This window comes from Triturus cristatus, chromosome 4_2 (assembly GCF_964204655.1).
Source record: "Triturus cristatus chromosome 4_2, aTriCri1.1, whole genome shotgun sequence".
Lineage (NCBI taxonomy): Eukaryota > Metazoa > Chordata > Amphibia > Caudata > Salamandridae > Triturus > Triturus cristatus.
The window spans coordinates 924,586,170-924,608,418 of record NC_140586.1 but is presented as its reverse complement, the minus strand read 5'-3'; the positions used below and the strand labels follow the sequence as shown (position 1 = coordinate 924,608,418).

Here is a 22,249-nt window from a genome sequence, read left to right as displayed (position 1 = left end):
GACCCCCTTCAGTATCCATAGAGGCACTAGACAGGGGTGCCCTTTGTTGTCCCTGCTCTTTGCCCTATACAAGGAACCCTTGGCACAAAGAGTTCGGGAACATCCCCAGATCACGGGTATACGCTTTGGCAGTGATTTTCATACCATCAGCTTGTACGCGGACAATGTCCTGGTCACCCTGACAGATCCGGCAACGGCTCAGGGCACCCTTCTGGAGGAGCTGGACTCCTTCGGGAAGGCGTCCGGATTCAAATTTAACATCACGAAGTCCACTGCTTTAAATCTCTCTCTATTGCCTCAGAGGCTGGCAGAATTGCAAGCTCGTCATCCAATTCAGTGGTCTACTGACACAGTCCCTTATCTGGGAATCCATCTAGCCCCTATGCCACAAGCGACAAGGTCGGTCAACTACAACATCCTGCATTCCCACATCCGCGCGGATCTTCGGCACTGGAAATACTACTCCATCTCTTGGTTGGGACGCATTGCCACTGTCAAAATGACGATCCTTCCCAAACTCTATCTTTTTCAAAACACTCTCTCTCCAGCCTCCCACCGGTTGGCTTCAGAGGGTGCAATCAGAACTCTCTCACTTCATCTGGCAGGGTCGCAAGCCAAGGATGAAGCGGCTGGTCAGTTTCCTCACCCCAAATGAAGGGGGTCTGGGGATTCCTAATCTTGCACTTTATTATAAAGCTGCACAGCTACGACATCTAGTGGAGTGGAGCAGGGTCGAGTCGGAGAAACACTGGCTTTTCCAGGAGCGTGCAATAGCGGGCACCTCTCTGATAAAGATCCTTTTCCTTCGGAAGCCTCAACGTCCCCCCAGTCTTTATGCCTCCCATGTGACCCGCTCCACCATGGCGGTTTGGGACCAGATGAACAGACGACACGGACTGACAACTTTCCCTTCCCCGCTTACCCCTCTTTTCGGCAATTCTGACTTTGGACCGGGGGTGGGAGAGACCTCATTCCCTCTCTGGAGAACCACTGGCTGCCGCGCGCTCGGTACTCTGTACAATGAGACACCGGTCTCACTAAACCCTTTACAAAGCTAGCGTATTATTGGTATTACACCCGGAGAGACTGCACCGTTTTGATAGCGCGCATAGCCCGAATGGCTGGAGAGGGTGTGGGAAGGAGGGTACACTTGTCCATCTGTTATGGGACTGTGAATTCCTGACCCCTTATTGGACTCAAGTTCTAGATGAAATCGACAAGTACTTAGACACGGAGCTCCCTCGGCTCCCGGCATATGTGCTCTCAGGGGTCCCTAACCCGCTCACCTACCATTTGAAATCCAGGAGGGGGAAACAGATCGCATTCGCGTTGGGCACGGCCACACAAAACATCCTCACACATTGGAAATCCACACGTATCCCAACAAACTGCGGTTGGCTTTACCGACTGTGGCACATACTAAGCATGGAAAAGATCTTACTCACCATGGCTGGCAAAGGTTCCGGGTTTAGTGAATTATGGCAGCCATTTCTGGCCCTTTTAGCACAGGACTTTAGGGAACTGACATGCCTGAGTTACCTGCCCCTTCTGCGTCTGACGACACCGAACGCTCTCACTTCAGAGGCTAGCCCCTCAGGCAAGAGTGCTGCTCATATATAGACGGGTCGGGTTGGGGGGGCGGTGGAGGAAGTGGGTGAGCGCTATCCTATTCCTTTCTTTCTCCTCTCTTTCTGTTTCTGGACTAGGGTGGGGGGCTGTATAGTTACTCTTATCTTTATAGACTGTCTCCCTTGTAATTTTGCATGTCATTTCATTGCATTGGGGCCCTGCGAGGCCCGATTGTTCGCACTGCTCCTTTACTGGTATACAACGATTGACATTTGCCAAACCGTAAAGTGCCTGTTATATCCTTAAATAAATAAATGCATAGAGAGTAGCATTGTTAGCAGCCACTACATTGTCAAGTAGGGTGAGTGGAGCCCAGGTCCCGTCTGCAGTTGTACGCTGCCTCCATAGTGATACCTTTTTCCTCGTCCTTCGTTGATGTTCAATAACTTTACTCAATTATTCTTACCTGTAGTCATGTTTTAGGGTGAATATTGGAGAGATGATGTGAAGATGTGTTAATATTTACAGTTTTTGTAACTGCCTTATCGGGGACTCAAAGCAATTTCTGTATGTCTTTCAAATCTCAAATGCATCATTCAGTATTAGCTTAAAAAACACACGATTGGGTGTCAGAAGCAAAACAGACTCCGCTGCTTTACAGGATGTGGCATCTCTCCTGCCTTTCCAAACCCCACACACTGTGTTGTAGCACTGAAAGGCCAGCCATGCTTTCTAGTTCAGTACATTCACGCGAGCCCCCTCCTCGTTATTCCCCTATTTATGTATTTATGAAGCAACATTAAAGGCTCACCTATCATGTCATCAAAGGTTTTCTGGAGGTCGGCTATGTCCTTTACTTTGAAGACGTGAGTCTCCTTCGGCTTTTTGGAAGCCAGCGCGTTGATCTCCTCATCGCTTACGTCATCACTCAGGCCGAACACATAGACATCTAGGGTCAACAAAGATCAGGCATTCAGTTGATGTCTTTGATGTTTTGTTTGACAGCTGTCTAAATATATGGAAAGGTGGGAAGACTGGCACACATACAAATGGGAAAGAGCGACATAAAGAGGGGAGAAGGAAACTAAGAGGAAGACACACAGAGAAAGAAGGAGACAGGCATATACAAAGAAGAGAGACAGACAGGGCGAAAAAAAGGAGATAGATCTATGAATAAGGAGAGCAGAAATACATATAGAGAAGGAGAGGAGACAGACATACACACTAACAGGAGAACACTTATAGGCAAAGAAGGGAGACAGACATACAGAAAAAGAGGAGAGATAAACATATAGACGAAAAAGGAATACAGGCAAAAGGCAACAAAGACCCATGGACAAATAGGGGAGAAAGACATATACAGAAAGAGGGGGCACAGACTTATAGAAAAATGGGAGTAAACATGGTTGGGTGTCATAAGTAAGATTGTACATCATCTGGACATCAAAGATGCCCTAAGCATGAGGGTTGGGAAGGACCTTTCCTTTCTGCAATTTCTCTCCTTCAGGCTGGGCGTGAGCAACCAAGCCCCACTCCAGGATCCGTAAGGGGTTAAAAGGAAAGGTTTCTTAACCTGCAATCCTAGTTCTCCTTCAGCCTGGAGCATTTCTTACAAATATATCTTCCTGTGCGCTCAACTTTCTCCTTACTTCAGAAAGGCCAAATACCCACATAGAACATTTCATTTTTTTGCAGCCTGTAAAGTAGTTAATGTTGGGCAATTCTTGTAATTTATTTTTAGAAAAGCCAACCTAACTTTAAAAAATAAAAACTTTACTAGAAAAAAGGCAACTTTTGCTAAAATCCTCATTAACAAACCTTGTTCAAAGGGAATTGAGTTCAAGCAATGAGGACAATGTAGACATCTCAATGGAGTATACATACAGCCAACATGAAGGCCTGCCCCACCAATTTAAATGTGGGTGGACCTTTGGTTTGGCTACGGCGGTGACTACTCTGTCACGGCCACAGCCAAACCACTCCGATGTCTTAACGGAGTAAGGGCCATCGGAGAAATGGCTACATGTTCTCCCCACCAATCAGGATGGGCACACATGTAGCCATTTTCATTCTATCTGTCCCCGCCAGGCAAACCCTGGTGGTAAGGTACAGGGAAATGCAAATTATGCTCCCACGCTATGGAAGAGGACTCCAATTCCAAAGGAAGCTTTACCTTCTTTATGTCCCAAAAGAAAGTCCTGTTTCAGGAGTGAAACTAACAGCGCCTGCAGTTGACGCAGACACTCTCAAGAATAGTCTATGTCTAATGTAAGATATGTATCTCAGCAGCGTGCATCTTTCATAACTCCTAAAATATTTCCAAGTTCTGAGAAACTTTTTCTTCCCTCCTATTCTTTCAGCATATAGGGTTTTCCTTCTTACAGTCTAGCAATAGCACAGATCTTGAATCCAGGGATATTGGGAAGTCTAAAGAGCCTTGAATGAACAGGATGTTCTTTGTCCAAAACCCCTGTAGCTTTGCACATCCTCAGATCATTTGTTCCCATGTGCTCACCATACTACAGCTGGGACAGCCATTAAAAGAGGCATTCCAACCATGCAATGTTCGAGGCATAGACTAACCAGTGGGCGTGCATCGACATCGACATAGAATGAAAGGCGCCCCTACCCCAGCCCCTGGCAATTAGAGGCAGATATTTCTTGCCACTTGTCCTGAGTAAGATTTAAGCCGGTCTCTTTCGTCCACCCCTTTTGTACGAGGCGAAAGGCATTATCCATAGAGTAGTTCCTTCAGTATCTCCCCTGCAGGTCCTCTTTGACGAGGAAGCGGTTTTCTAACAATGGTTTGTTTATGAAGTAAATATATGACGATTTCTGTGTGAACTGAGGGAAGCTTCGCCTTGAGAGACTCCCAAGTTATTCCCTCGGTATCACTGATCCAGTATCCAATCTTTCCTATCTTGACCTTTTTCCATTCCTGATTGTACATTGTAGATCTGGTGGACATAAGAGTTTAAGGCGGGCTTGAGTACGATCTGTGCAATTGAAGATTGAATCACCTGGTATTATATTATGAAATCTAACATGCATGATTAAAAAGGCTGCTAGGTATGTAGGCTTTCCAATCTGGGAGGGCCATCCCTCACTCTATTTGACAAAGATTTAACTTCTCTAGACTTATCCGATGTGAATTCTTTTTCATATAAAGCTAGTGCTCTTTGTATTTATTCTAGTAAAGAATTCAATTGTAAAGTGCACCTGGAGTGCAGAAAACAAAAAATGTAATAGGTAGAATGTGCATCCTAATTATCACCCCCCTTCCTACAATCGTGATTGGTAGATTGTGCCATTGGTCTAACATAAATTTAATCATACCCATACAAGGATGTCATTTAATATATAAAGATCCTCCAGGTTTTCTAAGACTCTATTCCCCAAATATCTGATTCTGTCTATATGATAAATCGATTGCAGAGATTGGAGCATTGAGTCCACTTCTGTATTGATAAACAGCATTTCGGTTTTGGCAGTCTTCACCTGATACCCAGAGAGGCTGAGAAAGATGCAAGAAGCTCAAAGAGTTTGTTAATAAGATTTGTGTTCGGCTGGAGATATAACACTAGGTCATCGGTGTGCATTTTGGGGCATATTTACAAGCCCCTTGCGTCACTTTTGCGTCACTTTTAACATGGGAAAAGTGACGCAAAAGTGGCGCAAGGGGCTTGTAAATCTGCCCCTTTGAGTCTAAGAGACTCAGGGATAGCTGTCTTAAGTGCCTCCGATGTCCTCAGAGCACCGGGAAGGGGCTCTATAAAAATCGCAATAAAAAACGCAAACAGCAATAGGGGACACCCTTGCCTAGTGCCTCATGATTTTAATCAGAATAGAAGTTTTTACATTTAAATAAAGGTGCACCAAAAACCCTTTACATATTTTGACAAATGACTTGGTGAGTTGATCCAGAAATGTAATTTCCTCAAGAACTTAAAACAAAAAGTTCCAACCCACCAATTCATCCTTTTTTTCAGCGTCTACTCCAGGTATCTTATTCACAGTGAAGTAGTCGATGGCCTCTACCAGAAAGTGCATTTTAAATTATGGTTGCTGTGTTGATATAAATCCATTTTGATATACCTCTGCCAAACTTGTAACTACCTTAATAAAGATTTATAGATGGGGTTCAATAAAGTAATAGGATAAAATGAATTTACATCCTTTTTTTATTGGGAAGCATATTGTACTTCCTTTCCATAATGATGGTGGGAGATTCCCTCCTTTATGGGTGTCATTAAAAAGCCCTGAGTGGACCCTTCAAATATTTAAGCGAAGCGTAATACTGTTCAGATGGATCACCATCCTCTCCGGGTGCCTCACATCTGGGAAGCTTTTTAACCCTTTCCACTCCCTCCTACTGAGCGGATAAGCTTGGCAGCCACCTGTGTGGTACACAAAGGTGATTGGTGTTGAGTGCAGAGACTTCAGATTTCTTCATGCATGGAATATACATTTTCTGCATAGATGTTTTTGATAAAATTCAACAAATATACCTTCAATGACTTGGCTGTTTACCTCCATAGAGGCAGTTTTTGGATTATTATTCTAATTGTGCAGGAGCAAGGCCTCCAGGCTAGTAATTTGCCACTGAATTCTCCCTCCTCATAGAGTACTCATAACTTCTCTTCCTAACAAAAGATTCCAGGGCTCCCTTCTTAGTTGTCTCTCTGTCTAGATAGCTCTCTCTGTTCTGTCATCGATGCAGCCTGCCCTCATCTAGCAGAAGGGCTGCTTTCAGATTCTCAATCTGGTTCCTCTCGATTTGTTTTTTTGAGGGTATTTTGAGAAGATATAACCACGCATCTCATTGCTGTTTTATAGGCCTCCCAAATATTCTCTAATGGGGAGGTGCCTTTGTTTTCTTAAAAACAAATATCCGAGCCCTGTTCTCCACTTCTTCCAGGAATATTCCCAATGAAAGTAATGCTTTATTAAATGCCCACCTCTACGATAGAACTGCTACTGATGGAAGCGGGATTTCTAGCCTTGTAGATGAGTGGTCAGAGGAACAGTAAGGCATATCCAACGTTGTTACTTGGATTGGAGCAATCCATATAAGAAAGAGTTCAATCCTGGAGGCAGTTTGGAAGCGGGCAGAAAAAAGAAGGTAGATTATTTTTGCTTTGGGTTGAGAAGCAGGGTCTCCAACCAGTAGCTCGTGTGCAACTATAGCTCTCCGGCTACCTCTGAGGAGCTCACCTGTGTGCAGCCCAGCTCATTACATTAGAAAGCTTCTGCATGGTTGATTTAATATACATATATAAAAATGGAGACTATACAACACTTATAATATTAGTAGCTCTCAATGCGTTTCCTGGAACATAAGTCGCTCTCAGTACAGAAAAGGTTGGAGCCCCCTGGTTAGCATATGTCACGGGTCTTTTAAACCAAGCTGTTACTGATGGCCTTCGCTACTTTCAGTTTTTGTTGAGTACTCATTGGGTGCTTTGAACACAGCTCTAAAGGCTGAATGAAGTTAAAATCACCTCCAATGAACTGTTTGGGAAAACGGTGCTACTTAAAGTAGCTATTCTTCGATGGAGCATGGGCCATCCAGGATCGATCCGTAGAGGTATACAAGACTAATGGGCACCTGCTCTACTGGGATTTCCACTATATCCCAGCTATATCTCATCTCCTAGCTTCATCCAAGTTTGTTTTATGTATGTGACCTTTTATTGGCCAACACTGCAGAACCCCCCCAACCCCCAAGAGCCGCAGAGGCGCATGAGAGCTGGAATAGTAGAAAAGATGCCCCATTCAACACGTTGCTCATATCCCTTGCCCATATGGATATCCTGAAGAAACATTATGGAGGGTTTTTGTTCCTCGAGCAACCTGTGTACCAGTGAGAGAGCTCCACTGTTAAATATACAGACTGAGTAACACTGAGAACTCCATTGTTAAATAGACTGAGTGGGTAACAGTTCATTATTATATATACACTGGATGAGTAACAGGGTGTATTATTGTGACTCTTATATTGATGGAGTAACAGTGACAGCTCCTCAGTATTAAGTATACTTAAAAGAGCTCCTCAAAATAATAGCATTAATTAAACCCTCCAACCACTTCAATGACCCTTTGCCCCCAACTTTTTCAAAGAGTTTAGGGGCATATTATCAAGAAACAGCGCTAAGATTATCGCCGCTTTAGCGGCAGAAAACTGCCGCTAAAGTGGCGATAATGGGATTGATAATATGCCCTTGAGAATTCCCATAGAAGCCCATGTTCTGGTGTCAACATGGGCTTCTATTGGAATTCTCTGATAATTTTAACACCGTGCTTGATAATATGCCCCTTAGATCTTCCATTCTCCCTCTCTGGTCTCAGATTGTCTATGAATCTCTCTTGCACGGCATGATTCCTGACTGCCTAAAGAAAGATAGGTCACACCTATCCCAAAACAAGCATTGGCATAGCCAATAGGTCTCCCCTTTGGGCCCTTATAAGTGTTAAGCCAGAGCTATTGACTTTGCCAATGTCTTCAAGCTGTGCTGTAGAGAAGTGTGGCCGCTGTGCAGCATGCTGAAAGTTATAATAAAAAAGTGTCAGAAACATTTTTGTTACCTTATATATGACCAAGAAGGCATTATGAACAACTGAACGACCATATTAAAAAAATGTATTTACAATAAAAAATGTCCTCAGTTTTCTTTTATTCTTGCAATGCTGGCAACTTGTTTCTGCCTATTCCAATGGTTCTTTGTTAACCCTTTCCGTGCTCATGACGGAACCACTCCGTCATGAGCCACGGGTGCGCTGTGCTCATGACGGAGGGGTTCCGTCATGCTGCGGCCGTTGGCGGCCGCTCCGCCCAAGCGACGCTAATTCCCTGCCTGTGCGGGCGATTAGCACAGTGGGCGGAGACGTGACGGAACCACTCCGTCATGAGCACAGCTCACCCGTGACTCGTGACGGAGTGGTTCCGTCACGAGCACAGTGGACCCGCAACTGCCCCCAAACCCCCCCAGCGCCGCGGCAGAATTCCTGCCGCGGCGAAGGGGTTAAAGCTTTTTTTTGAGAGGGCATAAACAATCGGAGGGTGAAGGTTGGGAACTAGTACCTGTATTATAACACTAGCAGCGGCCAGACGCTAGGGGAGAATCAACAGATGCCAGATTCCGAGAGCAGGCTGAGGTGGTGCTGAGTGATGCTGAAGTGGTAGTGGTGGTGGTGGTGGTGGTGAATGGTGCGGAGACGATGCTGAGGTGATGCTGAATGATACTCAGGTTTTGCTGAGTGATGATGATGTGGTGGTGTACTAGTGCAAAGGCGATGCTGAGTGATACTGATGTGGTGCTGAGTGATGCTGTGGTGGTGCGGAGTGATGTTGTGGCACTGAGTGATGCTGTGGTGGCACTGAGTGATGCTGTGGTGGCGCTGAGTGATGCTGTTGTGGCGCTGAGTGATGCTGTTGTGGCACTGTGATGCTGTGGTGACGCTGAGTGATGCTGTGGTGACGCTGAGTGATGCTGTGGTGACGCTGAGTGATGCTATGGTGACGCTGAGGTGATGCTGAGGTGGTGCTGAGTGATGCTGTGGTGGTGCTGAGTGATGCTGGTGGTGCTGAGTGATGCTGTGGTATCGCTGAGTGATGCTGGGGTGGCGCTGAGTGATGCTGTGGTGGCGCTGAGTGATGCTGTGGTGGTGGTGAGTGATGCTGTGGTGGCGCAGAGTGATGCTGTGGTGGTGCTGAGTGATGCTGTGGTGGCACTGAGTGATGCTGTGGTGGCGCTGAGTGATGCTGTGGTGGTGCTGAGTGATGCTGTTGTGGTGCTGAGTGATGCTGTGGTGGTGCTGAGTGATGCTGTGGTGGTGCTGAGTGATGCTGTGGTGGTGCTGAGTGATGCTGTGGTGGCGCTGAGTGATGCTGTGGTGCCGCTGAATGATACTCAGGTCTTGCAGAGTGATGATGATGTGGTGGTGTACTAGTGCAAAGGCGATGCTGAATGATGCTGTGGTGGTGCTGAGTGATATTGTTGTGGCACTGAGTGATGCTGTGGTGGTGCTGAGTGATGCTGTGGTAGTGCTGAGTGATGCTGCCATGACACAGTGTCTTTGCTAGTTAGTGGTAAAGAACTCCCTCCAAATGTGAAAAGTGAATAACTAATGCTGATATTTTGAAGCACACAGTTAATGTTACCTTGCCCTGTGGGATGATTTAAAAAAAAAAAAAAAAAAAGAACAGAGTGCGCAAACCACAAACCACATAACCCAATTTTCAATGTTTCATTTGTTCTGGGAAACAATAAACCAGAAAAAGAAGCCGTAAATCAACTGTCTGTTTAGTGTGCGAAGAAGTTTGGCAAGCGCAGTAGTTTCTTATTGGGTAGCTTTGTTTGCATGTTTAAAATGTCCAGGAAGCATTCAAAACAAGGATTAGCTTAGTGTGCGTGTTTAAAATGTCCAGGAAGCATTCAAAACTAGGAGGCACGTCTGGCGAGGGGTGTGCGATGTGCGCGCGCTGTAAGGGTGCCCGCGAGCGATGCGCTTAATGAGCCATGACGAGAGAGGGAAGCCAGATGGCGCCTGTGCGTGTAACCGTTCGCGAAACTACACGCTTTAGGCCACACAAGCAAAAGCATGTGGTCAGCTTTCTGAAGCCCCCTTACTAAAAGTCTCGCCAGAGTAGCGCATGCGCACTGCCTTAGGCGAGACCTAAAAAACAAATGCATACTTGTCAAACCTCAACAATTTCCATCCAATTACTAACATCATGACTCTAGCCATACTGCTAGAGAAATGAGTACCCATACAACTCTGTAACCACATTGAGCAGTTTCTGCTCCTTGACCAATACCAGAGGACTTCAGATCAGGTCACAACACTGAAAAGAATAGTACTCGTTACAATGCAAACATTTACAACGCATGCCTTTACAACACAGTTTTTACATCGCAACATCCATTACAACGCATGATTTTACATTGCATGCTATCACAAAGAATTTATAGAAACTACATTTACAACGCATTCCATTACATTGCTTTATACCATTACAATGCATACCATTACAACACATACCATTACAGTGCAGGTAAGGTAAGTGTTGGATAGTGTAGGGGTAAAAATTACTATTTCCACTCCAGTGAGTGCAACAGTAGGGTAAGTGTTGGATAGTGTAGGGGTAAAAATTACTATTTCCACTCCAGTGAGTGCAACAGTAGGGTAAGTGTTGGATAGTGTAGGGGTAAAAAAATACTATTCCCACTCCAGCAGATTATGGGAGTGCGACCCTGTCAGGGTCACCCAAAGCTAGGCTGGCTCCTCTAAGGGCGACACTCAATTCAGCTACAAGAGTCATCTAGGGATCAAGAAAACATGATCACATCACACCAGGTCTAATACAACTCAATTGACTCTCTCTCGAAGCAAGATAGACTGCTTGACACACAGAGCTCTTCATTCGAACACTCTTATTTACCTGGCAAAAACTCTCTAAGACGTCCTAACTCTCTACTGTTGAAACCACAGAAATTCAAAAAGAAGAGCGCCTATTATCGCTCCTTCTCCGGTCTTGCCTCTGGAATAAGGAAAGTTCTTCCTACTGAAACCAGATCTAACCCTTCCACCTCCTTATTAACAAAAGAAGTCAAGCGGTTGCTCCTCAATAAATACCTTCAATAATAGACCTGAGGCCGCTCAAAGTGACTATTATTTCTGTATACAGCTCCGGACTCCCATTCTACTATGGAATTTTGTTACTTTAAATCTACTATGTTTCTTGTTGTTCCTTTTTCTTGTTTTGTATGCTTAACCTTTTGTTATATGTACAGTATTTACTGTTTGCAGCTATACTTGTTTAACATGTCTGCTTCTTTGTGCAGCCCTCTGATACGCTGATGGGTCATGTCCGCGCTGTATGAAATATCACAAATAAATAAATAAGTATACCAGCGGGATGAAAGTTAGAGCTCTCCGGTGTTAAATATATCAACAGTGTAACAGTGATAGCACTGCAGTGATAGATATTACAGCTGCTTGACAATGAGGGCACTCCAATGTTAGCTATACTAGGTGTGTCACAGGGAGAGTGCTCCAATGTTAGCTATACTAGGTGTGTCACAGGGAGAGTGCTCCAATGTTAGCTATACTAGGTGTGTCACAGGGAGAGTGCTCCAGAGTTAGATACTCTGTGTTCAGTGTCGGCGCTCCAGGGTTAGATAATGAGACTGTGTTATAATGGGAGGGCTTCAGTCTTAGGTATACTGGCTGTGTAACAATAAGAACACTCCAATGTTAGATATATCAACAGCATAACAGTGAGGGTACCCTTCTGTGGGATACACAGGCTGTGTCACAGTGAGAGGGCTCCAATATTAGATATACGGGCTGTGTAACGGGAAGAGAGCTCAAGCATTAGAAAACTGACTATCTAACAGTGAAAGTGCTCCAGCATTAGATACACTGTATGCAGGGAGAGTGCTCCCGTGTTAGATACACTGTATGCAGGGAGAGTGCTCCAGGGTTAGATCTGCTGAGTGCGTAATAGTGAGAGCACTCCAGTGTTAGATATCCTGACTTTATCACACAGAGAGCCCTCCCCTATTATTGTCTCTGTTACAGCAAGAACGTTGTTATATATATATATACTTTGTCAACTAGAGCTTGCTTGCTTGCTTGCTGTGACAGAGGGTGCTGAGGCAGGACGGAGGGACTCTGAGGTCCACAGGGCATCGCGGCAGGTGCCGCTGACACCATCAGGGCCACAGCGCTCTTAAGCACTGAACGGGCTCCCACAGCGCGGGAGACTTTGTCAACTGGGGCTTGCTTGCTGTGACAGAGGGTGCTGAGGAAGGACGGAGGAATTCTTAGGTCCACAGTGCATCGCAGCAGGAGCCGCCGACGTCATCAGGGCCGCTGCGCTCTTAAGCGTGGACCGGGCTCCCACAGTGTGGGATGCGCGCGGGCCAAGGGCCCAGAAGAGGCCGGGCTGGGTATACTCCCTGACGTCTGGATTGTGGTAAAATATAACCAAGGTACTGGGCTTTCACTTTTTACGTCCCCGAAGACATTAAGATTACGGGACTATGGGCAAACGAAACGAAACATGCGCACCCTGGGGGGTGGGGGAATTGTGGGGACCTTAGACGCCTTTCTAACAAGGGCAGAGTCGGTCATAACTAAAGAAATTCAGCTAACAGAAAGGCGACTCTACCTGGACACCATTGTTATTCAGAAACGGTCCTCGCTGGGGGGCATAAGTATGGCTAAAACCCCTGTGTCCTCCCGAGTGGAGCGCCAACTCGCCGAATCCATAAGCATGACGGGGACCAGGGATGGGAGACCAACCGATCCTATACCAGCATCGATAGGTCCAGGTGCTACTATCACAGATGAATCCACTGGTACAGACTTTGCTTTGAAGGGATATGATGCTTTATCATTGTTGGAAGTACCTTCCTCGCAATTGGCCGCATCTCTGAAACATCCTGTAATTTTTGTACCCCCCTCACTGCCAGTGGCCTGCGATCCTGGTGGTAATGAGATTTCTACTAGATGCAAGAAGTCCTTGAGGGGCAGTTTGTCAAGGCCATCTATCACAATTACTAACGAACCACCCACTAAACGGAGTCGGGGGGCACTATACAAAAGCACAAGGCCAGATCGAAGCACTAAATTAAAGAATACTGAATTAATGGATTCAGAAAATGACCAAGGCCCAATGCTTCTAACTTAGCCCAATGGCAATAGTCATACCCCTTCGGACCTCAACAGCGATTCTGATCAGTGGAAAAGACTGGAGACTTTGGTTACCATTTTATTGAATCCGTTATTAATTAAACTATCGTCAATTGAGGAGAAACTGTCACAAATAGAAATGCCAGGGACATGCCACTGTAAATGTAAATGTCCAGACCCCATTCCAGCAGCAGTTTATAGGGGCCCTGAACCATCTGGAATTAGAGGGCCCCTGCTAGGGATACCAACCACAGAAGGCTTAAATTTAAGTGTTGGTAACCCTGACGCATTGGCTGTAAATTGGAATAAGGGTGGAAACACAAATACTAATACAAATCCTGCACCAAACCCCGGGGCCCACTCTGTAGCCAACACTGCCAACACAGCGGGTAGGGTTACCAGTACCGGTCAACTGTTGAAGGTGTTGGGAAAGGAGACAGGCGCAATGCAGAAAGGTGTAGACCCACGGCTATCCAACACTGTGCGCCAGTCACTATACTAGCCGGAAGCATCTTCCCCACTTGTATTGATCCTAGGAAATGTTACACCCCTGAGAGAGGGTCAGACGGAGCCTACTGCTCAACTAATGAATAAGTCTTTGCATTGGTTAACCTATCAAGTAAACTTAAGAGGGATTCGGGGGGATTCACTTGGTAACCAAGTTATAATGGCTAGAAGAGAAGAATGGCTAGGACCAGCCCAAAAAACATTGGGAGGAGATTGTGTGGTTTTAAATTTCAACAACCAAATGACGCCACGATTTCCTGTAGACCAACTGTATTGGAATTCTTGTGATGGTTCCGAAATTAGAGCATTGCCCTATGCGTTCTATTTTAAGTCACTAAATAGTGGGGGTAGTGGAATTGGTGGTATTGGTGTGCCTATGGGAGGGAAGGGACCTAAATATGGTGTCCTAGGCAACCCTGGTGGTATGGGAGTAAGTATAGAGAGCAGATTTGCCCCCCTCAGTGGTTTGGATTCCTGTGAATGACTAACACCCGAAGAGCACCCTAATTTACAAAGTAACAAAGCGCGAGTTGGTTATCAAACCCCACTTCCAGAAAAGAGGAGTAAGAACGATCCACTAAGTAACCATTCTAGCAGTTTGGATTTGTCAAAACAATTGAGTCCCATACCAATATCTTACATTTCCTGGAATGTCGCGGGACTGCAGTCCAAGTTAGAGTCGCAGGACTGGCAGGAATTAATAGAGCAATATGGCATCTGCTTATTCCAGGAGACGTGGTCTACCAAACCTTTATATCGATTGGGATACCTCAATTTTCCTTAAACCGGCAATCCAATGGCAGAAGGGCAGACCCTCAGGGGGACTAACTATTTGGGTCAAGCAAAATTTGGGTTTTGCCATGTGTATAGTTCCTATAGACAGTCCAGACATCATGGCTATACGCCTACAGGCTAACCCCAATACTCAAATAATGATCGTAAATATCTACGCAAGGGGTCTCACTGGGGGAAAACAATCTAGCACAGTTGATTGCCTAGAAGACTTATTGGGTGGATTGACGGGTGCCCCCAAAATAGTAATTGCAGGGGATTTTAATACCACATTTGAACCCCTTGGCAATGAGGATTACAAACTGACTGAAGAAGAAGACCCGTTATGGAGTGTCCCAACTTTAGAGTTACCCCCAATTAAGCGATGGACTGAGGCAGCCCTTCACCTTAAGGCATTGTGTATGGAGGGGGTGCTTAGAGCAGTAAATGGTCGTTCACCCTCTGACAGGCATGGAGCCAACACTTATAACAACGGTGTGAGTACAAGTCGGATTGATTACATACTCATTAACTTAGAACACTGGTCCCTATTTTGCGATCTGGAGGTTTTAGAGCGAGCTGAAAGTGACCATAACCCTCTTTCACTAAAGATGAAAACCATGGTGGAGTGGTGTGGCTCACTGGTTAGAGGCAGCAGACCCAGAAGCAGAGGGTGGCCCGGGACCAGGGTTCAATTCCCGACGCGGCAGGGTTGTGGACCAGGGTCAGCGGACTCGATAATTTTTGCCTCGGTGCCTACTCTAACCAGGGATCACACTCGGCAACTCTGGGCATTAAGCTTGCCTCATCTCTACAATGGCCCCCCACCGGGATGCCTGGTTTCACCTTGGCATCTCACAGGGATAGCCAGGACGGGTTCCCCAGTGGTCTACAGCGCCAGGATGCCTCTGGGCAGCAGTGCGCTCTACAAGACACATCCATAACATAACATGGGCCCAATACAGCCAATAATCCCACCACTGCTTCACTCAACTAGAGAGGTTCAGCTTTGTAGCAGCATGAGGAGGGTAAAATGGGAAAATGTAGTGTCTAGCAATCAAACACTTATAGATATAAGGGCTGCAGTCTCTAAAACCTTGGAAGAGTTAAGAGCTATAACAATACAATCTGAGTTAAATGATAGAATAACTAAGCTGCACGAGCATTTGTTTTGCAAAATAAGTACCTTCTTTTTAAAACCAGTTAGTAGTTCGACTAAGCGGAAATGTAAAGACGCTAATTGGTATAATAGGGATTGCAGGGTAGCCTATAAGTCATAGGCTGCAGCTATCAAGCAGAATGATCATACTGCAGTCCAGCTCACCCGGCAAAAATATAAATCTGCGGGGGGGGGGGGGGGGGGGGGGGCTTAGCGCCCGAGGGAGATGGCGGCGTCTGGATAGAGGCTCCGTCCATCCCAGATTGTACCGGCGGTCCGCGCACCTCTTCCGAGCAACGGAGGGAAGCTCCTCGTGTAGGAACATGACGGGCTTACTCCTGTTCCTTCTCTGGCGCTGAGACTTTGCTATTTCAGGCTTTACAGCCCATTTCAACTCCGGTCGCGGCTCGTCATCGGCCGCGGCCGCCATTTTGTTTGTTTTTGCCTGCAACTGCCGCACCAACGCGTTTTACCACGTTTGGGATCTTTGGATACCTCATCACATGGAAGTGACTTCAGCATCCTTTGAAGCACAGATGTTGCTGCACAGCGTTCTAAGGTGACTTTTCTTCTTTTTATTTATTGTTTTTTTTTCCTTTTTCTTTCATGGATCTGAATGGAATTTTTGATTCTCCTCACACACGGCGGCCATTTTATGACTCTAGCTTCTGACTCTCATGACTCCAATTTTTTACCTGGCATACTTCTAACCTACTCCGACTTTTGGAGTTTTTCTTGTTTTTTTGTTTAGTCGTGCACTGAATTACTATCCATCTTACGCCCCACAGACCTGTTGATGGCGGACTGTTCAAGTAAAGTTCAGAAGCGCAATTATATAAAAAACTCCAAATTATTCACGGCACTGGCTCACCTGGAAGCATCTCAACCTCTCCCTCCCACTAACATGACGTCAAATATGGAACCTTCCTCACAATCCTCAGTAAAAGCGAATTCTAAGAGGTTAAAAAAAGACCCACCTTCACCTCCTAAGTCCTCTTCGATTGTTTCTATGGAACTACTCCTTGAAGAGATTCGGGCCTTGCGCCCTTACATGGAAGAGACTAATGCTAAGCTACAGATTCTCACCGATAACTGGGTTTTGATGGATGAGAGAGTGTCGTCAGTAGAGCGAGATGTCTCATCTCTTCAGGACTCTGTGACCAAAGTCTCTCATTTGAATGTGCAGATTTCTTCTCTTCAGAAGCAGGTGGAGGACCTTGAAAATCGTAACAGACGCAATAACCTCCGTCTTTACGGCCTGGTGGAAGGTTGTGAGGGGAATGATCCAATCAATTTCTTCAAGTCCTTTCTTCCTAAGCTTCTGCACTTACCTGATGATACCTCACTCAACATCCAGCGTGCCCACAGGCTTGGTCGAGCGTCCTCCTCTCTTTCCGTGCCAAAGAAGCCTAGGGGTGTAATAATGTATTTTCTAGAATATACAGACTTGCTGAAAGTTCTTTCTGCTGCCAGAGCTTCTCCTCGTCTTACATGGTCGGGCTCCACTCTGTTCTTTGCACAGGATTATGCCAGAACCACCGCTAACCGCCGCAAGGCCTTCCTAGACATGAGACCTGACCTTCGCTCCATTGGTGCTAGATATGGTCTTTTTCACCCCTGCCTATTTAAAGTTACCCACAATAACAAGACTACAACATACGAAGATCCGGTGGGACTTCGGAGTTTCCTGAATTCCTGCGGCCATGCCGATATGGAGCTGTCTGGTCCTTCATCTTCTATTCCACCATGACTCTTTCTGTAGTTGCATTTTGTCTTGATAAATTGTTTTGCTCTGCTGCTTCCCATTTTCACAGGTTCTTCAGTTTACATGTTTTCATGTTTAAGCTTACATTTCCTATTTTAGTCTCTGACATTGCAGTTTTGGTTCTTCAGTTGGTCGCTTATTTGTTGTATGCCTTTATTGTTTGTGGTCACCTAACCGTGTTATTTTTCTCCCTCCGCAGATCATTGTTTTGCGTTCCGTCTTGTCTCTCTGGTTGGACGTTCCACTTATCCCGAATGCCCTGCCTCTCCCAGTTGGCCCTACCTCCCTCCTCACGTCTCTACGTATGTTTTCGCCTGTCCTAGTTCCTAGTTGCATTTTTCCTATGATACCCCCCGTAAGTACCCTTCAATCGTATCTTCCCTTTGTAGGTATGTTTTTTCCCCATTTCCTTATTTACCCTCCTGGCATATCTGTTGGTTTTTCTCCTTTCCCTTCCCTCTTATCTCTTCTCATGTCTGTGTTCTTGTCCACATATCTTCACGTTGATTTATTATTACTGATCGACACTCTTTGCTCTTATGAGGATTGCATTCTTCTTTTTTCTTGCTACACTCGCTTCTCAACCTTTTTCCCCTTTCTGGCTCCTTACTCCAATGTCTTTATTTTTCTCTTATACTCTCTGCCTTTGCTACTGCTTTTGCACTTGTCTTTTGTTTGTATGAATTGCATTTCTTGTCCTCCTGACTCCATGTTTCTCTCTACTTCTTCCTTACTTCTAGCTTTCTGGGTCACTCACGACATTGTTGCATTTTATTCTCCCTTTCTTGATACGGCTCATACTTATGATCACTTGTTTTCTTTCCTTCTCTTCAACATGTTTCCACTAATTCTTCTTTTTTCCTTCTGTACTTTCTACTTTTTAAGGGCTTATCTCTCATTGGATCTGTCACTTACATTTTTATAAATAAGTTGATAACATGTCGTTGAATATATTGTCATGGAATGTGAAGGGTATTAATTCTCCGATTAAGCGTCAACGGATTCTGTCACATCTTGCCAAATTGAATGTCGATATTGCATTCCTCCAAGAAACGCATTTAACTGAGGCTGAATCTGTTAAACTTAAGCGTGGTTGGGTGGGTGAATTGTTTTTCTCACAAGGTGATGGCAAACGCAATGGTGTGGCAGTTCTTTGTCGCAAATCTCTTCCCCTCCAGGTTATCACCCATGAGTCGGATACTTCTGGTCGTTGGGTCTATGCTAAGTTGTCACTTAGAGGTGTTCTAGTCTCTATTCTCAATGTATATGGTCCTACCACAGGCGAACCTTCTTTTTGGGCTGATTTTTCTCCACTTTTAACTAAATTTATGGACCACAATTTTATCCTGGCGGGAGATTGTAATCAACCCCTTGATCCCTTTATCGATAGGGAGTCCAAAGCCCCTTATGTCCCCAACAAGCCCCACAAGCTGTTTAGTCATGCGATTTCACAACATAAACTAGTAGACTCCTGGCGCCTCTCCAATCCAAAGTTGCGGGAGTATACTTTTTATTCTCCCTGTCACCGTTCCCAGTCACGACTTGACTACATCTTTCTTTCCCACAACCTCGCTCAGTCACTCCTACACTCTGAGATAGGTCCGATTTTGCTCTCTGACCATGCCCCCGTCCTTACTAGTGTTGATGTATTCCCTAAAAATGTTGGCCCTAGGAGATGGCGTTTCAATAACTCCCTCCTCACAGACCCCAAATTTACAGCCACCTTTACTTCCTTTTTTGATGAATTTTTCCTCCTTAACGATGACGATACCCTCCCTGACCACACTATCTGGGATGCTTTTAAGGCAGCAGCACGTGACTTTATTATAAGTTATGTCGCGAACAAGCGTAAGAACGCCCGAAGGTTTACTAAAAATCTTCTTTCTGACATTAAAACACTGGAACATGCGTATTTTACCTCGCACTGACAGCCCTCATTGCAGCAAAAATGAAGTTTAATGAGAAGTCTACAGAAGATGCCTCCTTGTACCTGCTGAAATCTACTGCTAAATTCTATGGGGGTAGGAACAAGGCTGGAAAGCTCCTAGCCAATTATTTGAAGATTAAGCATAATAAGTTAAATATTGAATCTATTTATGACTCTGATGATAATTTAAAGCATACGGATGTTGATATTCTTGCTGAATTTTCACGTTTCTATGAAACCTTGTATACCTCTGAAACCCAATCTACCCCTAGTTCCCTTGATCGTTTCTTCCCCACCATTCATACACCAGCTGACTTTCCTCCAGATCTTTCCTCCTTAGAATCAGAAGTCACACAACAGGAACTACTTACTGCATTGCAACAACTCAAACCCAACAAAGCCCCCGGGCCTGATGGCTTTACTGTCGAATTCTACCTTCACTTTTCTGAACTGCTGATCCCACGACTTCACTCTCTACTTTGTACTTTTATTTCTTGTGGTGCCTCCTCAGGGACTTTCTCCGATGCCCATATTTGCCTCATACCTAAACCCGGAAAGGATGCACAATACTGCAAAAATTACAGGCCCATATCTCTAGTCAATATTGATTACAAACTTTTCGCTAAAACATTAGCGATTCGACTGGACCATCTTCTCCCCGACCTACTAGGAGAGGAGCAATCTGGGTTTGTTAAGGGCCGGTATATTACGGACAACACTAGACTCTTATTTAATATCCTATCAAAGTCCTCCCGCTACCAGCACTCACTTGCAGCGATTGCCCTTGACGCCGAAAAGGCTTTTGATCGTGTTGAATGGCGCTTTCTCTTCCACACCCTCACTTGGTTTGGTTTTGGTCCTAGATTTATCTCTTTAGTTTCTCTGTTATATTCCCATCCTAGAGCGGCAGTTTTTGCTAATGGTCAAGTTTCACCCTATTTTGACCTAGGCAGAGGCGTTCGCCAGGGCTGCCCCTTATCCCCTTTTCTTTTCAACCTTGCTTTGGAGCCCTTCCTTTCCAGGTTGCGTCAAAACCCTGCCATTCATGGCTTCCAGATTGCGGATTCGCATGTTAAACTCGCTGCATATGCAGATGATATATTGCTCTTTCTTTCTAAACCTGCGGAATCCATCCCTGCTTTCATGACTGAAGTAAGAATGTTTTCCTCTATCTCTGGATATAAACTTAATCATGATAAATGTGAGATCCTTCCCCTAACCAAATTTACTTTCAAACAAGAATTTATTGAATCTCGGTTTACTTGGAGTCCGTCCCACATTAAATATCTAGGTCTATATATTACCCCCTCAATTTCAGACACTATTTCTTTGTGTATGTCCAAATGCTCACAGAAGATTGCAGATCTCACGACAAGATGGCATCCTTTATACCTCTCCTGGTGGGGACGTCTCGACACTATCAAAATGATGATATCTCCTATTGTTCTATACACACTCTCCAATATTCCACTCCCCATTCCAGTGAAATTCTTTACCAAGATTAACTCAACGTTATCTTCGTTTTTATGGAACTCCAAAAAACCAAGAATGTCTCGGGCTAGGCTCATACGTCCGGCTTCTGAAGGTGGTGTCAACTTTCCTGATTTCCCTGCATACCAGAAGGCCTTTTTATTGCGTCAAGCTTCCCTTTGGTTACAAAATTCCACTTTCCCCTGCCCTTTATGGTTTAAGGTTGAGCGTACTTTACTCTCCCCCTTCTCTTTTGCAGAATATCTTGCTTTCTCCCGTAAGCCTTCGTTGATTCCCACTCCTATTCACAAGTATACTCTTAAGCTCTTACTGTCAGCTGCTCCTGGCCCTCCTACGACCTTGGCTGATTTCATCTCTTCCACTATCTGGCATAATAAATATCTCCTAATTGGTAATAAGCCCTTTTACTGGAAATCATGGAGAACCCGTGGTTTGATTTGGATTTCGCAGCTCTTTTCCGGTTCCACCTTTGTTTCTTTTCCTGACCTTTGTTCCTCCTTTGGCTTACCCAAATCCTTTTTCTCCAAGTATCTTCTCCTCAAGGCTGCTGTTCTGGAGATTTATCTACGACTTTCGGCTTCTTCTCCTCCCCCTATTTCTACCACCCCTATTGTTCGACTTCATTCTCTCCTTCGCACTGCCCCCAAGGCATCTCTTCTTTATAAATACCTTCACACACCCGAGTTACTCAGACCTAAATCCAAGGTTGAACTTCATTGGGAAAATGACCTTGGGATAGATTGGCCGATATCCTTATGGGACAAAATTTGGACAAAATTGCGCAAAACTTCCAGAGCGGCTTCGTTGACACAATCCCTATTTTTTATTTACAACAGGTTACTTCATACTCCTTCTACGTTACATAAGCGATTTCCTACTACCCCAGATAAGTGTTTGTCATGTGACGCTCCCAATGCTACCCTACCACACATGCTTTTTCTCTGCAAACATGTACATGACTTTTGGTTACAGGTGTGGGCCCAAATCAATGTTATTTTTCATACTAGCATCCCCTTTTCTCTTACTCACCTTTTCCTGGGCAGTTTGTCCACTAGTTTGAGTAATGTAGATATTTCTGCTCGCATTGTTGATTTGCTATTGGCTGTTGCTTTTCAACAGATTACTGTCAATTGGAAAAATGCATCTAACATTTCTTTCAAAGCGTGGTGGTATAATGTCTGTTACAACCATAGACTTGATAATGCATTTGTCTTCCCTGTTCAATTGGCAGCTAAACATGCAGACTTGTGGCTCCCCATTACGCTATATCTAGATAATTGTGCTGCTCGTTCTTCCCTTCCATCGCCTGCCCAACAAGAAGTTCCCAAGCCCCCATGATACCCTCTTCACGTTCTGCATA

At 45.0% G+C, this 22,249-nt stretch overlaps 1 protein-coding gene across 2 annotated transcripts in view; it reads right to left on the bottom strand.

Annotated features, from left to right (window-relative positions):
• The window catches only part of LOC146835421 (complement factor B-like), a 687,940-nt gene that overhangs the window by 442,202 nt on the left and 223,489 nt on the right, over positions 1 to 22,249 (bottom strand). Inside the window, exon 10 of one of the 2 annotated variants that reach the window (XM_085602982.1) lies at positions 2,381 to 2,518. The exons of the other annotated variant lie outside the window; for it this stretch is intronic. Within the exon in view, the coding sequence (XP_085459108.1) occupies positions 2,381 to 2,518 (138 nt within the window). The remainder of the gene's footprint in view (positions 1 to 2,380; positions 2,519 to 22,249) is intronic. 2 annotated transcript variants of the gene reach the window in all.